General features: G+C 46.2%; 1 protein-coding gene across 1 annotated transcript; it reads left to right on the forward strand.

Moving 5' to 3' along the window:
• The first annotated feature begins 323 nt into the window (after positions 1–323).
• Positions 324–17047, forward strand: map7d2a (MAP7 domain containing 2a). Its single transcript, XM_056594782.1, has 16 exons — positions 324–607; positions 1509–1610; positions 2424–2510; positions 2611–2685; positions 2981–3144; positions 3549–3648; positions 5210–5296; positions 7625–7731; positions 8286–8401; positions 9880–10151; positions 10866–10989; positions 11520–11682; positions 12382–12486; positions 12588–12645; positions 13528–14239; positions 14897–17047. Exons 1-16 carry the CDS (start codon positions 568–570, stop codon positions 15165–15167), a joined length of 2583 nt encoding a protein of 860 aa, XP_056450757.1. The 5' UTR covers positions 324–567; the 3' UTR covers positions 15168–17047.
• Positions 17048–17875: the final 828 nt, after the last annotated feature.

A 17875-nucleotide genomic window follows, 5' to 3' on the forward strand; every position in this document is an offset into this window, starting at 1 on the left:
AGGAGGAATGCGATAGCTGAATATTTAAAGCGTTTATCTTTGTGCGCATTTCAGACACAAACGTCATTTCGGAACAGCCCCTGGTCCACCCCCCCCCCCCCTACTCCCAGCCTCCCCCCCCTCCCACCCCGCTACAGAGCATCCCTCTCTTCATCCATCCACCCTGATCGCTGTCATCACACACACACACACACACACACACACACACACACACACACACACACACACACACACACACACACACACACATACACGCAAACACACACACACTCACACACATACACAGAGACACACAAACACGCCTTTCGGCGTGTCGTAGACAAATCAACATCCGCGGATTATAATAACATTTAGTGAGGTTTAAGACCAACGTTGAGATTTATTTAGCTCCTCGTGAGATCCCTTGAAGCACAATGGCAGCGTGATAGCGTTACAGCGTTACCGCGTTATAGCGCATATCGTCCAGGCGCTGAAAAAGCCGGAGCTTGCATTTCACCGACGGGTCGAGACGCTGCGGTCTGGCAGTATTCCCTTTATTCTGGGTGGAATCCACCGGTGACAGCATCCATGGCGAAGACAGTGACTACATCACCGACACTCATAACAGGTACCCAAAAAATATCATATTTGTGAATCGCATTGAATTTTATCCGGTGATAGTCAGAGAAGGGTTTTCGTTTGAAATGCGAATGACGCACCTCGAACAGGCATCTTTTTTACACTCTCAAGCCTTCACATTGAGAACCGAAATGTTCTTCTTAATATTGTTTGTTAAATTTTCTCAATGATTTCATTGTGATTACATAGAAACACATTACAAAAATTGGAAAGCAAAGAAAAAAATTTAGCAGCAAAGAATTCGGTTTCACACGACCTCATGCCCTGACGAACGTTTCTTGTAGGAAACCAGACGTTTTTAAGTAGGTTACAGTAGTACGATGATTTCTGTGGCATATGGCTTTGGGTTGATGTAAATGAGGGGATTACACTACAGATTGTCATCTTTTGTTGCCTTGTAGACTTGCATTGGAATCTCAACTTTTGGTCCATTTGCTACTCTGGCCTATGGTTCTGCTACATAAAAAAAAAAAATAATAACCTTGAAGTTCCTATTTATTTGCATGTAACATGTAAAAGTAGTTGGTATATACTTCAGTTACAAATTAAACAATAAAATTTGTCTGAAAGTTCATGTTTTGTTTTGTTTGTGTCTGCGTGTTAGTGTTGTGCGTTAATGTGTGTGTGTGTGTGTGTGTGTGTGTGTGTGTGTGTGTGTGTGTGTGTGTGTGTGTGTGTGTGTGTGTGTGTGTGTGTGTGTGTGTGTGTGTGTGTGTGTGTGTGTGTGTGTGTGTGATTGTGGAGTGCGTGTGTGTGTGTGTGACTCAGTGGCATCACATAGCCTTCCCAATCGAAACCTCTCACGCTGCTTTTATCCTCATCATAGGCAGAATTCTTCTGAGTTTAGGACTGTTCTCTATCCATGCTGCTCCTTCTGCCTCCTGCCACAGGTGAGCCAAGGACCCCAACCTCACCCTGTCTCCTCCCCGACAAGAGGTCCCCCAGCAGTGGGAACAGCTCTCCGGCACGCGTGGGCTCTGCTGGGAAGACAAGTAGGACACACTCTCGCAAACACACACACACAAACACACACACACACAAACACACGCACACACACACACACACACACACACACACACACACACACACACACACACACACACACACACACACACACACACATACACACACACACACACACACACACACACACACACACACACACACACACACACACACACACACAAACATGTGTAAACTCTCTCACACGCACACGCACAAACACACACGCATACACACACACAGAAACACGTGTAAACTCTCTCACGCACACACAAGCACACACACAAATACACACACACACACACACACACACACACACACACACACACACACACACACACACACACACACACACACACTGTTGTAAATTCAGTGCATTCATTAATCTCTATCATAATGTTAGTTTTATGAAGGTATTGCACATTTGGTAGAATAATCCACGATATTGTTATGTCAGCAGCGATACATCTGCCTATTGTTCGATCACTGCTTCAGTAGCAAAAGCCTTCCATGGCAACAACAAACCGTGGGATTCAGCATCTATCCTATAATTATCACGCCAAGGGCGAATTGCACTTTCTCTGCGCCTCCCTCTTCTGTTCGCCCTTGGTGGTCTCGCCCCCCTAAGCCATTTCGATCACATTTACAGAGACAGAGGGCATGAAGTTACTGCCCTCTGCTGATGATCCTCGGTACTACACGCCGACGCCGTGGGGCTGAGTTCATACATATGTTACCGAAAGCTATGCGTGTTTTACCCATGGACTTATTACCGTACTCTTCTCTCTTATTTGTCTCGTCAGCCCCGTCCACAGAACGGAAGCCGCAGATCAACGGGCATCCTTCACCTTTACATCTACCATCGAGCCACAACAACCATGATACACTGCGTAAGTCTCAGGATAGATTAGGCATATTCTATCCGTTCAAGCTGTTTGAACAGTTTAACCTCTGTACGTCGTCTGATTTTGTGTTGTTAATGACCTCCAGTGGAAGGCTACCTGAAGACAGATGACCGAATGCGTTTGGCCAAAGAGAGACGTGAAGAAAGAGAAAAAACCCTGGGTTAGTCTGTTGATTATTGATATATAGATTACATACATATTCGATTACGATATTATTGTTAAAAATGGGGGCTGTAGGTAACATTTTAGAGTTTTAATTTCAGGGTAATTTATAAGAAAGACCATAGTCATCCATCAGCCATCAGTGAGTGAAACGATCTGTGAGAATATCAGTTCCTCGTTGACGGCACCCGCCGGCAGATCTCGATGTTAGACATTGTCTCTCTACAGTGTGGCTCGCATCGAAAGAAAAAGTATGAGTGTTGGTTTCAAGTATCCCCCCTCCCCCCTCCCAGTGGCACGGGACCAGCTGGTGAAGGAGAAGGAGCGGCGTGCGCGGCTGCAGTACGAGCGCACGGTGGAGGAGCGCTGGAGGAGGCTGGAGGAGCAGAGGCAGAAGGAGGAGCTGAGGAGGTCCGCCGTCGAGGGGAAGAGGAGGCAACAGCTGGAGGAGGAAAAGGTTCGTACGCGCTTACACAGCCTATTGAGCCACTTGGCAGACCCTTTGAACGCCAAAGGAGCTTACAGTGAATCCAGGGACAAGTCATTGAGGAGCAGGTAGGGGTGAGGGAGCATCTGGGGCAAGAGAAGACCTCTTGCACCAGATCATGGGGGATGGGACCCGGAACCTTTAGGTTTGGAGTTCACCCTACCCACTACACTGTACAGATAGTCAGTCCTTTCCCAACACCCCAAGGCGAGATAACCACACAAAACATAAACATATAATTCAGTGTAAAACAACACAGCTCAAAATATAGTACAAAACAATACTGCACAAACCACCACACCACCCCTGACTCAACAGCACACAGCACAATGAAAGCCACCAGGCCATAAAGGCTGGATGTGTTCTCTTCCCAGGAGCGTTTGGAGGCTCTGATGAAGAGATCTCTGGAGCGAAGCCTGCAGCTGGAGCAGAGGAACCGACGCTGGAACCGAGGATACCCTGTTAGTGGCCCAGGTAGGACTACTGGGGCAGGTAGGACTACTGGGACAGGTAGGACCACTGGGGCAGGTAGGACTACTGGGACAGGTAGGACCACTGGGGCAGGTAGGACTACTGGGACAGGTAGGACCACTGGGGCAGGTAGGACTACTGGGGCAGGTAGGACTACTGGGATACCCTGTTACTGGGGCAGCTAGGACAGGTAGGACTACTAGGACTACTACCCTGTTACTGGGACAGGTAGGACTACTGGGTTACCCTGTTACTGGGGCAGCTAGGAAAGGTAGGACTACTGGGTTACCCTGTTACTGGGGCAGGTAGGACTACTGGGGCAGGTAGGACTACTGGGGCAGGTAGGACATGTCGGACTACTGGGTTACCCTGTTACTAGGGCAGGTAGGACTACTGGGGCAGGTAGAACTACTGGGTTACCCTGTTACTGGGGCAGGTAGGACTACTGGGATACCCTGTTACTGGGACAGGTAGGACTACTGGTATACACTGTTACTGGGGCAGGTAGGACATGTAGGACTTATTGGGTTACCCTGTTACTGGGGCAGGTAGGACTACTGGGATACCCTTTTACTGGGACAGGTAGGACTACTGGGGCAGGTAGGACTACTGGGATACCCTGTTACTGGGGCAGGTAGGACTACTGGGGAGACAGTGACAGGTATGACTACCTTGGACCTCTGCTTCTAGGGCAGGTAGGACTACTGGGGCAGGTAGAACTATGCCTACTATGCAGAAGTGTGTGTGTGTGTGTGTGTGTGTGTGTGTGTGTGTGTGTGTGTGTGTGCGTGTGTGTGTGCGTGTGTGTGTGTGTGTGTGTGTATGTGTGTGTGTGTGTGTGCGTGTGTGTGTGTATACATGCAAGCACGAGTGTATGTGTTTGTGTGTGTGTGTGTGTGTGTGTGTGTGTGTGTGTGTGTGTGTGTGTGTGTGTGTGTGTGTGTCTGTGCGTGCGTGCGTGCGTGCGTGCGTGCGTGCGTGCGTGCGTGCGTGCGTGCGTGCGTGCGTGCGTGCGTGCGTGCGTGCGTGTGTGCGTGTGCGTGCGTGCGTGTTTCCAGAGCAGAATGCTCACTGCATACAGCAGACTGCTGAGGTGCGCATGAGCATGAAGGAGATTGTCAGTAGAGGGAAGGGTACCGCCACACCGCGGGGCTCGGTGATGTAGTGATGTGGTGCTACGCAGCTACTGTACAACTGCACGGCTCAGGCGGCCGAGCCATCAATCAATACAATCAATTATAAAGGACAAATCATGAAGAAACACTACACCACTCCGTCAAGCATTTACTTTTATTTAATACTGGAAATAAACACACCTTTTTCCTTTTTATTGGCATTACTTACCTGTTTCAAGATATGGTATTCATTTCCAACAAACACGGCACCTCATGAGAACAAAGGACTCGGCGCTAGCTCAGCGCTAGCGGTGTTCAGACTCAGCACTACATCCCCGTGTGGTATCGCATGTCAGCCCAGGTCAGCTGTTCCGCGGCGGGACCGCAGGTAAAGTCTGTTATAACCTCTGCTGTCTCTGCTTTGCTCTGCTCCGTCCAATCCACTGTAGGTGACAGTGATAACCCACCCCCTCTCTCCGCTGCCTCCGCCCTCCCCCATGGCATTGCCTCCCCCCTTCCTGCTTCCAGCGAATCTGGTAAAGAAACAACGACCCCCCCCCCCCGACCCCCGGCCCCTGGCCCCGACCCATGCTACCCCCCTACCCTGGCCGACCCCACTCCCTCCGCTGGTCGCACCAGTCCCCCCTCCTGCTCTATCCAGAAGAACCCATTCCTCAGTCCAAATCCCAGCTCGCTCTTTTTTTCCCATGATGCATGTTGATAACCAACTTTTCCAGGGGTTTGTTATCATCTGTGGAGGATGAGCTGTGGAAGTGAGGCTGTGTTTGATGACATTGTGTGATTTTGTTGTTGTCATCCTTGTGTTTCATCAGTAGAGTCCTCGTCTTTTAGCCGGGATTATGTGTTCTGTGAATATTGTAGTCTTCACCTCTGTGGTACTTTCTGCGTGGTTGTCTCTTGATGGTTGTGGATTATCTCATCTGACCTTATCTTAGAGGGGAACACACGATTATTAGTACAAAATTAAAACAGGTGTAGTCCTATATATTAGAAATATGATATGAGCCGAGTATGACAGTTCCCCTTTAAGAGGATGTGCATCACAGCATAACTGCGGTACACCACTAGCGTCATAACAGTATTAACTAACTACTAGTACAAACTCACTTTCATGTTCTACTTCCTAACACTGCCTTTGTCCACATTTTGCCCTGATTATGAGGCAGAGCCCTGACATCATCCCCATCACCTTAATCTCTCCAAGGCACCATTAGGCTGTCTATTTAGGCCATGGACACACTAATGCGGATACTTTTGAAAGCTCATATTTTTCTCTCAGTTTTGAACCTTTATCCACAACAGCATTTTCTTCCAGCATCCAAGTTGTGTGGATGAATATGATCATTCTGAAAATAGTTGTCTGGCCTTTCAGTGTAGGAATGAAACGGAAGGTTTGAAAACCCTGTTGCTGTTATAATTTCGGATGGAAAGTGATGGAAACCTTTTGACAAAATATTTAGCCAGTGTCGTGTTGATATGGTCTTAATGGAGACATCAGTGTCTCCAGTCTGGGTTTGCAAATGAGCCAGTGTGAGAACAGCGGGGGGGTTACAGATTTTCATCTCCCACCACTTACACCAGTATTTCCACCCAATGCACCTCTCCAAATTATTGACTGCGTACTGCAGTCAATAATCATATGGCTTGGCAAGCATTTTTCACTTCAGTACCGACACACATCCTCCGTTAGGCAAGAGGGAGGTCAACTGCCAAACTCAGATGCCATAACCAACATCCAAACTCTTCACTTTGCCTCTCGATATCCAGCAATTCAAATTTCTTTCCTGGCTTTTGCTTGAAAGTTTAAATTGTATTTATTCATTATTAGTTGAACATAATCAACACTGTTTTGATGTGTTGATGTGTTGGTTATGAGCATTTGGACAGCCTTGGTAGTTGAACACTAACGTGGTCCAAAATAGAATAGTACTGTAGAATTAAGGCAGCATGATGGTGTCTCTGTCTCGCCGTTTCTGTTGTGCCTTTGGGTGTATGTGGCCGTGAATGTGTGCGAGTGTCTGTGAGTCGTGCAGTCCATGTGTTGTGCTGACGTTTTCATTATGGCAAGGAGGAAAACTGTCCATCTCGTTGAATTGCGTTATTTAATTGTTCTTTGTGTAAGCATGTATGTTTTCTGCACCTCATCGTACCCTCGCCTAGACTTGCCAACCACACAGGCAACCAAATCATTAGCCACATTATCAATCGCAATCGAATTGTGGATCAAAGAAAAAAGATCCTCAGCTTCCTGGTAGGCTCATTTCCTATCAACATTACTGGCTGTTTTCTTCCTGGCGAGTTCTATAATTACCTCCCTCTGTCCAAATCAGATTGGGGTGTGCTGCAGGCTAAGCTTGCCAAGCAAGAAGCAGTTTCAGCTAATGGTGTCTTCACCCAATATCCCCTTCTGATGACATCTTCATCAAAAATAACAGTTAAATTCTGCTTAGACAGAGGTGACCTCTTGCATTTTAACCAAGTATAATCTCCTTTTAATGTTGATAGTTTGGTGCATCTTCCTTCACAGACATATGCCACTAATATCTACTTCCGAGTGGCCGCAGGCACACCAAATTAAGGGACGATGTCGATTTAAAGTCGATTTAAAGAAATCTCTACGTTTTAAGTTTCAACAATCTCCTTGGGCCTTATTTTCAAATTAGGTGACCCCAAATTGACCCCGGCCCACGTGTGGGGAACCAGAGGTCTAAACCCACGATAAGGGCTACAGTCAGGTGGAGCACATACAGGCATTATGTCCCTGCCGTGTTGCCTTACTTAACTGCACCAGTGTTACCCCCACCTTCACATGTGCTCCCCCCTGAATGTTGGATGTGTCACAGCCCCCTGCAGCCCCCACAGATCACCGTACCGCGGCACACTGAACCCAGCCGACCACAACAGAGCCAGCCTCCAGGGAGGCTCTCAGTCCACCCCCAACACCCCCAAGGTCAGCCCGCCTCCTGGCTGTACACTGAGGAGTACAGCCCGCCTCCCGGCTGTACACTGAGGAGTACAGCCGGCCTCCTGGCTGTACACTGAGGAGTACAGCCGGCCTCCTGGCTGTACACTGAGGAGTACAGCCCGCCTCCTGGCTGTACACTGAGGTGTACAGCCCGCCTGTAATGTCTGTCATGGTTCATCTGCGGTCAATCAGCGATTGGGAAAAAACAATACTGTGATTTTGGTTGCTGTAGTGCTTTGTTAAAACTGTACATTAACATCTTTGAATTAGTAATTACAGTAATTAGTGATTACATATTACTTTATATTTGTGTTCTAAAATAGTTATATATATTAGGTATATATAAATTCTAAGTGCAGTACTAGTACTTGTATTTCCTGATTCTGAATGGCGTTCAGTTATTATAATCTTAAAATGTACTCAATATCTTTCAGTGAGTTGCAGTCAGCAACATTCGCAACCTAAGCAATGGAACTACCAACCTCTCCTTAGTTATTATGTCAATAACTTAAAAACGTTGTCCTCGGGGTTGGGTTCAGAAACAGCGCTTTCGGAGGGACAGACGGACGGCTTCTCCAGCGTTCGGCTCTCCTCTGAGGAGACCAGACTCCCCGGCCCACTCCGGGAGGCAGTTCACCTGCCCCTCCTCCTCCAAGTAAGACCCCTGCTGTGATTCAATTGGTTCACTGCTGCCCTATATAGTGCACTATTTGGTTCACCTCTTCCCTATATAGTGCACTATTTGCGGCATCGCCATTTAAAAAAAAATCGAGTTCTATACATTGTCCTAAAATACCCATAATGCACCATAAAAATTTGTACCACTGACTAATATATATATATATATATATATATTCAGACTCTGCATGTATACATACTGTATATATGCAGACTCTGCATGTTGTGGTAACCCGGTTCTATCAGCCTCCGATCAATGAACAAGAGTCTCTGATGCTCACAAACTGCCAACAAGGCACGTTTATTAAATCCAAAGTAGTGAAAAAAGGGGAAATCACCCGTCAATGCAAACTATAACAAAAAAAAGAGTCAGGGCTCCGCGAGCCACTGGGGACGTATCTCACACGCTGTCCCGGTATCCAGATGAGGAGGTCCTTCCGTGTCGTCCTGTGGTCTTCTCTAGACCGGGTCCTGGGGCAAAGGTCCGTCCGGGTAGGGAATCTCGGTCCGCTCTCGGCTCCTACATGGGTCACACACCTCCTGCCTTTAGACTACGTCCCAGCTTCTCTTATCTAGCCCTCACCTGGGTCTGATTGGCCTGGTACACAGGTGTCTCCCGTTGCCGTTGAGTGGGACCGTGCCAATGCGGCCCTTGGCGCCCTCTGGGGGAAAAGGGTGGTAGACTGCTTGTATTACTTGCCCTCTGGGCTTCCAGGGCCGCCGTGTCGGGCCCGGGTTGCCACAATGTATACATATATATATGCAGACTCTGCATGTATGCATAGATATTTAGACTCTGCATGTGTACATAAATATATGCAGACTCTGCGTGTACAATATACATATATATATGCAGACTCTGCATATATCCTATGATGCAAAGTGTTTAAAGGTGACATATTCTACCACCAGGTGTGTGTGTGTGTGATTAGCCGTTACAAGGCGTTTTAAAATTACCTCTTTTGACATCGTAAGTGGGCTTGTCCACCTAGATGTGCGCTGGATAGACAGTTAACCAGCCAACCCAGTGGACTGTAGCAAACGTTGCTAACCTATCCATCATACGTCTAGGTGGACACGCCCACCTATGATGTCAAAAGAGGCAGATTTTTTCGAAACGGCTTGTAACGGCTCATCACACTAACAGCTGGTGGTACATTTTGTCACCTTTAAAGTTGCAGTGTGTAGAATATAAATTGTTTACAATATTCATATTCAAGTATGTTTTAACTAATCCCATGAAAACAAGGATTGTTGCATTTTTGTAACCTCAGACTGAGCCTTGTATACACATAGGCAGCAGGTCCTCTTCCAGCCACTGTTGCTGCCCGCCAAGTTGCACCACCATGTCTCTACAGCAGCCAAAAAAGACAGCCCAAAGATGCCACTTCATCCTACATGCTGCACTTTTAAGATAATAGTCATTGGATAATAACTACTTTTTCTTTTTCACAGAGTGACATCCAAAATGAGAACTTCATCTCCTTGCTCAGCACGCCACCAGACTCCGTCCCCCATAAGACACCAGTCCAACCTCGTAACCAACGGCGACAGATCCAAATCCAGAAGGAGCGGCGGCCACTGTGAGGAATCCAAAATGGACACCTCTGTGAAGAGGAATAGTAGTGCAGAGAGCCCGGAACCATCTACTGTACAGACGGCGAGGAACAAGGAGAAACCTCTGGTCGATGCTGGGACCAGTAAGGGCACAGGGAATGAGACTTCAGGTAAGGGTGGGTCCCATTTTGACAGCTGATCTTGACCCAGGTATCATAACGGCCAGTGGTTGCCAACCTTAAGTCACAACGATAACTTCGCACACACATAAACACACACACATACACACACACTAACACATGCACACACACACTCGCAGACGCACACACACAGTGTTAGTAAGTATCACTTTTGGCAGAGTCAGAACCCGACTTTAAGTGTACCACTAAATTGTCATCAAAACCTCTCACAGATCACGTCATATGCAAACGGTAAAACATAAAAATACTGAGCAAAGAGTGCCAGCCCCCCCAATATACAAAGTAATTACTGCAAGAAGGCAATGGCCAGTGGGAAACAGTGAAAAGAAAAATCTGCAACGCTGCTAATGCTCCCTTTGTGTTTATTCAGCATAACACAAATAAAAAAAGACATCATTGAAAAAAGTTACAAACATATGAGGCAAAAAGCAAGTAGAGAGAGGTCAAGCTGCCTGCTACAGCTGGTCAGTCGCCATCTGTGTCTGAACCCAAAACCCTTAATCTGGGAGTGGAACACAATGATAACGATGATGACGAGGATAAAGATGATGGTGGGGGCTGTTGAGGATGACAATGGTGGTGGTGACGATGATGAGGATAATGATAATGATGATGATGTTGATGATGATGATTCATCTTTATTATAATTTAATAATGAATGAATTACTGTTGTCGCCCCCGCAGGGAAGGTGTCTGCCGGTGCTACTAATGCTGAGGAGGCGTCCAGGCTGCTGGCTGAGCGCCGTCGCCAGGCCCGGGAGCACAAGGAGCTGGAGGACAAGCGGCAACAGCAGGAGAAGGAGGAGCGGTGAGCCTTACTTACACTGCGTGTGTGTGTGTGTGTGTGTGTGTGTGTGTGTGTGTGTGTGTGTGTGTGTGTGTGTGTGTGTGTGTGTGTGTGTGTGTGTGTGTGTGTGTGTGTGTGTGTGTGTGTGTGTGTGTGTGTAGGTGTGTGTGTGTGTGTGTGTGTGTGTGTGTGTGTGTGTGTGTGTGTGCTGTGTGTGTGTGTGTGTGCTGTGTGTGTGTGTGTGTGTGTGTGTGTGTGTGTGTGTGTGTGTGTGTGTGTGTGTGTGTGTGTGTGTCTGTGTGTGTGTGTGTGTGTGTGTGTGTGTGTGTGTGTGTGTGTGTGTGTGTGTGCCTGCGTGAGTGTGAAGTTAATGTTGTTGTGACCTAAGGAGGAGGAGAGGAGCCGATTGGAGGATACAAGTATAAAATGAAAGGCAATATTGCAGTAGGAGAGTAGGAAGATATATGAATATATATATATATGATTTTATATGATGTTACATGCTATCTGCCTGTATCCGTGGGCCTATATCTCGACCCTTTCTCCCCCAGCCTGAAGGCAGAAGCACTGAGGAGGGAGCTGCAGAAGAGGCTTCAGCTGGAGAAGGAGGAGAGGGACAAACAGGAGGACCTCATCCGACAGCGTGAGGAAGAGGAGAAGAAACGACAGAAGGAGGCGCAGGACAAGGAGCTGCAGATCCAGAAGGAGATAGAGGTCAGAGTTGGTCCATCTTTCTGTTTGTTTGTACTCATGCATTAAAGGCAGGGAAGGCAATTTGGATAAACCAGCCAGAGTCAGCTAGTTTTGAAAGTACCCAACTGACAAAACCCCACCCTTCCCTTTAGGCTTCCTTCTGAGGCAACTCCCCCGGAACACAGGACAAGCTGGCTAGCCTTAGCAATAGGTCGGACTAAACTTGTGGAAGACTCTGGTTATGCACAATGAGTCCATGGGCAAAGTCAACGCAGGTAGCTGGGTAGGAAGGAAGACAGATAGGTAGGCCCTCCAATCATTTCATTTGGGCCGAATGAAATGATTGGACGGGCTGATGACAGGCGTGCAACCGCAACATTAATGTATTACATTCAGTTTTCGCAGTTTATTTCATTTGAAGTTCATGGTAGTCTCCTATGTTTACCTGGAGCCTAGTAGCAGACGTTAAGGCATGGGGAGTTGTTTAAGGACATAGACAGTTATATGTCCACACTACTTAATACTGTATGATCCCATCACAATATGAGAATCCGACCTGGCACATAAGATCTGATCTCGGAGTGCTAAGATCTGAACGTTAATGCTTCCCGGGCTGAGCCAGATTGTATCAAGGCCCTATCTCTCTGTCTGTCTGTCTGTCTGCCTGTCTCTCTATATGTCTGCCTTTAACTGCAGCCCCCTTTTTTTGTCCTTCAACAGAAAGAAAAATGTAAGGAAGAGGATGGAGAGGAGACCGAACGGCAGCGCCAAGAGCGGGAGATCCAGAAGATACAGGAGGAGGAGGAGAGAAACCTCAGGAAGAAGGTACTCCCATTTCTCTATACTCTAAACACGCCAACAACAGTTTCATTGTGCAATTAGTTTTTACTTTATGACTTATTAAACATCCTTGTGTGTTTGCTCAGCGCATCGAGGAGATCATGAAGAGAACGAGGAAGGGAGAGGCAGACTTGAAGGTATTGTGAGAGGGGGTTGACCCTGGCGGTGCCACGCTGTAACGTGGCCGCCAACCGCCAAGATGGCCGCCCTTTGCTGTCTTTGCTTCAATTCTTTGTTTTTGTAAAATCTCTTTATTAAACTCTTAATTTGGCCATACTCTGTGGTTTTTTGTGTCCTAATTACTGCCACATGGTCTCTGTTCCATATTGAATCAGGAGGGACAAGTGGAGATGGTGTCTCCCTCAATGCCAGGTACAGTAAGTCCTTTGGACAACGTCCAAACCGTTGTCGCTTGGCTCGCTATCCCTGCCTGCACCGACCCTCCGTCTCAGAACTGTGATACTGATGAACGCTAGCTCCTTATGAGATCCGTCTTGCTATATTTGAGCATGTCCAGAAGGTTACTCCCTCGCTGTTGGCTGTGCTTGGTTAGTTTTCTCCTTGTTATCATTTCAATGAAACCGCATGGCACTTTTCACACAGCATATGAATAATATACTCGAGATATTATCAATGGTGTTGGTGTGAATTATTTTGAACTACTGGTCATTTCAAAATAAAAGGAACAACAAAGGTTCTATGATGACAGTTGAGATCCTTCGATGACAGTTGAGATCACAAAATCAAATGAATTCCTGTAAGCGACAAGGCTTTCATTTGAGTTCATGAACTGAGAAAAAAGGATTTTGGATTAATGAGCATTGGCAACTTCTTTTCTATTTTTAACTCTGTGCAGGGCACCTCAGGCACTGAGGTAATGACTGGGTGTATTTATAGACGCTACACACGGGACGCATGAGTAAAAATGGGCCAGTTTCTGAACGTCCTCGGCCAGGTCTGTGTAGTACTCCCACGCTGTGTCGGAGGGGGGGGTCAGTACAATGTTGTATTCTTTGTCCTCAACAGGGGAGCTCAGGACCAACATTCACACTAGTGAAATGGCAAACGAGCAAGCCATCCAAAAGGTCACATTACAGGTCAGAGCCCAGCTGGCAGCCCAGGCCAACCTGAAGAACCAGGGATCCCCAAAGAAAGAGGTGAAGGCAGAGACCACGACGATGCAGAAGGAGCTGACGCCAGGGCCGGTCGAAGTGAACAGCGTCCGTAAGCAGGAGAGTGTCACAAAGAACGCTCCAGGACAGGCGGTGAACCCCGGGGCGTCCACCTCACCCCAGGACGCCCCGGTCACCACAAACGTTGTCGCGAGGGAGCAAGAAAGACAGGAGGTCGCCCGCAAACCCGAAGAGAAAGACGTCACACAGGGGAGCCCCCAAACGAACAAAGAGCTGTCGAAGCAAGCCGACACCAAAGCACACCAACGAGAGAGCGTGGTTTCCCACGAGAAGAACGCAGAGCACCTGGCCCACACCAAGACCCAGAACCAACGCAACGCCGCAGAGGGCGGCCGGCAGAACGGAGTGGGGGTAGAAGGGAGCGGCGCAGGGGCGTCGACCCCTGAGCGCAGGGGTCACGGGGGGGCGGGGGAGACGAAGGATACACTGAGAGCGTCTCTCAAGCTGCTGTCGGTGGGACGTCCCACCCCGCCCACCATCACCCTGGAGCCGCTGAACGTCAGGGGTCCAGGGTCTGGGGACGAGGTCCAGTCCATGGAAGTCAGGTGAGAACCCCCCCCCCCCCAGCCCCCTCTCTCTCCGGGTGTTGGAAGCATCCAGAAGGAGGGTGACCAAAACTGGTTGTATGAGCATGACTGACATCCCCCCGTTGGTCGTGTTGATACTAATGAGGACGAGGTTCCGGTGCTGTTCAGATGATGCTGGATCTAAAACTTTTTTACTTTACCAGATATCATACTTGGGAATAGTATAATATGTAACATACTTCAACAGTTTAGCTGGACCATATTTGTTCCTTCAAAAATGTATACTGAAAAAATACTTTCGGGTTAGGGCATACCATTATGTTATAATATCTCATATATGGTAGATGACTCCAGACCTATTGGAACCATGATTTCGAATTAAAATAGAGAAAGCAAAAAAATAACTTAATTCATAGTGTTGGCTCTTGTTATCAAACCATTAACAGACCACAGTATCAGGATGGACTGGGAGTGGTAAAGTAGAGAGTAGGGTAGAGTAGGCTTTCTGGTAGCTTTAAGGGTCCAACTTCTTTCAACTCCAACTGCTTTCCTGACAAGCTGGTTTTCACCTCCAATGGTGAAACCCCCACCCGGGATTTAAACATGTCGGGATTTGGCAAAAATGCGAGGGAGAGTGTTCCTTATATATGAACACCACACCTTCTAATGTTTCAGCCCGGTGTCCAAAGAGGAATTGATCTCCATCACTGAGTTCTCGCCGGTAAACGAGACCCAGATCCACAGCGTGAGCAACAGCTGTGCCCTGGAAGACCTGTTAGACCTGACCGGCACCGCAGCCTACTCCAGGCTCACTTCCGAAAGCCACGGAGGTGGAGACCTCAACAAGAACCTGATCCAGGGTGTGGTCAGCCCCATGGCCGAGTCCAAAGCCATTCACACCTCCTCTGCTTCAGTCGTATCCTCCGAGAAGCTCAGCATCCAGTAGAGCCGAGGGGAGGTCTTTAAGGTCCATAGGGTCCTAGGGATAGTGTGTGGGGTTGAGGTGTATATGTGTGTGTGTGTGTGTGTGTGTGTGTGTGTGTGTGTGTGTGTGTGTGTGTGTGTGTGTGTGTGTGTGTGTGTGTGTGTGTGTGTGTGTCTGTGTGTGTGTGTGTGTCTGTGTGTGCGTGTGCGTGTGTGTGTGCGTGTATGTGTACAGAAATCTACAGGCTCAGGTATCTCTTATGCTGTTGGGCTGAAGGTTTTCAGTAGTTAATTCGTTTAGAGAGAGAGAGAGAGAGAGAGAGAGAGAGAGAGAGAGAGAGAGAGAGAAATTGCTTTATGGTTTGAAGGGGGAAATTACAGCAAAATGTGATCATGTAATGAATGTGTGTGTGTGTCTGTGTGTTTTTGTGTATTTGTCTGTGCGTGTGTGTGTTTGTACATCCAATAGTTCAAGGTAGACAAGGGTAGATCGACAACAAAGTAACACTTTTCTCTAGCTTTTACTCATGCAGAATGTTAGAAAACAGAGCTCATCACAACCTTGTGTCGTTGCTCATCTATGTTGTAATATTATGTCTAGTGTCTTGTTGGATGAGGCTGCTGCAAGGCTAATCCTGAAGGCTGTGTTAAGTGCTTATCTGTCCACATTCTTTATCAAACCCAAACCTAGTCCACAGACAGACAGGCATGGCAATGCAGTGCACGTCTATTCCAACCCCTGATTGGCTACTTCTCTCAGATAATGACTTCCTTAGCTCTTTATAATGGCCCAACGACGCCTTTTAGCTCCTTTCAAGCACGCATGTGAGAGTGAGTGAAATAGATTGAATTCCAATTGATCTGATCAGCAGATCCACAGTACTGTGACTGCTTGTTGAGATGAAATCAGACCGGATCTGCCGATAAAGTTGCCTGTTTATGATTGGTTGAGGCTTTGATTACACCCTCAATTTATTGAAAATAATTAATGAATGTGACATCCCGGAGGTAATTGGTATTTCTTATTTAAAACCACAAATGTTGCATTTATGTTCCAGTCACTGCCCTTTCATGGCGGGTTCTGTTCACAAGAAAACCTAATCTATTCATAAATTCCGTAATGCGACAACATATGATTGTTTAACATGTATGCCACTTCTGTTTCATTTTTCTTGCCCCAAAAATAATGTTGAGCAAACAATCTATATTTTATTTTGCATGTTGCACTATTCTATTAACTGTTCATTGTTAGCAGTTCAGGGAGGATCTATATCAAAGACACATGTATCTTTAAAGTCCTCAATAGCTTAGCAATCAGTATCTCAGTATTTGCTGTAAGAAATCATTTGCGTCTTGATTTTTGTCCTGCCCCCGATTATCTATGTCCCTAAATGTAAATGGGGGACTTTGTAAAGAGGCAATGTGTACAATTTAGATTGTAGACTTTAGTGAAATAGTTTAGTTGAATTTACTCAAAACACAACTTTACAGCGTAAACATGACAACAGCTAGTGGAATCGTACACAGTGATGTTTCAATGTAATTTGCCATATAGCATATATTTTGGGGTGTCTCTGAGACTTGAGATTTTCTTCTGGCCATTTGGTTTTCAGGATGTTGACAATCAGGTTTGTTGCCGTATTATATGATGCATTATCTGTATGTACCTTTTAGTTTGGCCATAGCAGCTGTAGACTGTGTGCCATGCAGCAACATTTGAGTCTGGGCCTAAATGCACCAAGATTGCACCATTCACTGTAATAATGACTGGCACTGAGAGTGACTTCATGAGCTGACAAAAGTTTGTATTGTTATATGGGGTCAATTAAAACTCTAAACTACATGTATCCAGAAATAAAATAGGCATATTATATTATCTACCTTAGGATTGTAGAATTTAGGAGGAAGATATATATATATATATATATATATATATATATATATATATATATATATATATATATATATATATATATATATATATAGAGATATATAGATGTATAGATATATAGATAGATAGATATATTTATAGATATATAGACATAGATAGATATAGAGAGATATACATTTAGGTTTTAATGTTAAGACATTAATGGTAGTCCTCATACAATAAATACCTTAGAATCAACAATTAAAGTCACCTTATATCTGAAACTTATATAACAATTGTACTCATTCTGTGCATGACCAGCATGTTACTTCATCTGATTCAATAAAAGCTGAAATGCCTACTTTGCACTGTGTTGATTAAGCTGCTCTCCGATTTCCTTTGACAGCCATTATAATAATAAAAGGTTTGAAAGAAATGCAAAAATACATGAAACTTGTAAGGAGGTAGGCTTCAGTACATCCAATTGATTAACTTTACTCAGAGATTAGTACTATGTTACAAATGGACAGAAACTGATTCATAATAATATACCAAGTTTATATATTAGGTTTCTCCTCCGAGGGTAATTAATATAGTCAAAGATTAAGATTATAAACTGTTGGTGTGGCTTGTTATTAAAAAAGTGAATTCAACCCAGTAAAGGACACAGACAGCTGGATTTAAGGAGCAGCTGTTGTTCTGTAGAAGCACCTGCAGCTGTTTGAGAAACCCTGATGTCACATTCTAACTTTTAGAGGCCTCTGCAAAACAACCGTAGGGGGCCTACTCCATGGCGTCATTATAGGCGTATCATTTTCAACTTATAAGTATTGGTTCAGAGTGCTGCGATCACTCCTCCA

This window comes from Gadus chalcogrammus, chromosome 7 (assembly GCF_026213295.1).
Source record: "Gadus chalcogrammus isolate NIFS_2021 chromosome 7, NIFS_Gcha_1.0, whole genome shotgun sequence".
In the NCBI taxonomy this organism is placed as follows: Eukaryota; Metazoa; Chordata; class Actinopteri; order Gadiformes; family Gadidae; genus Gadus; species Gadus chalcogrammus.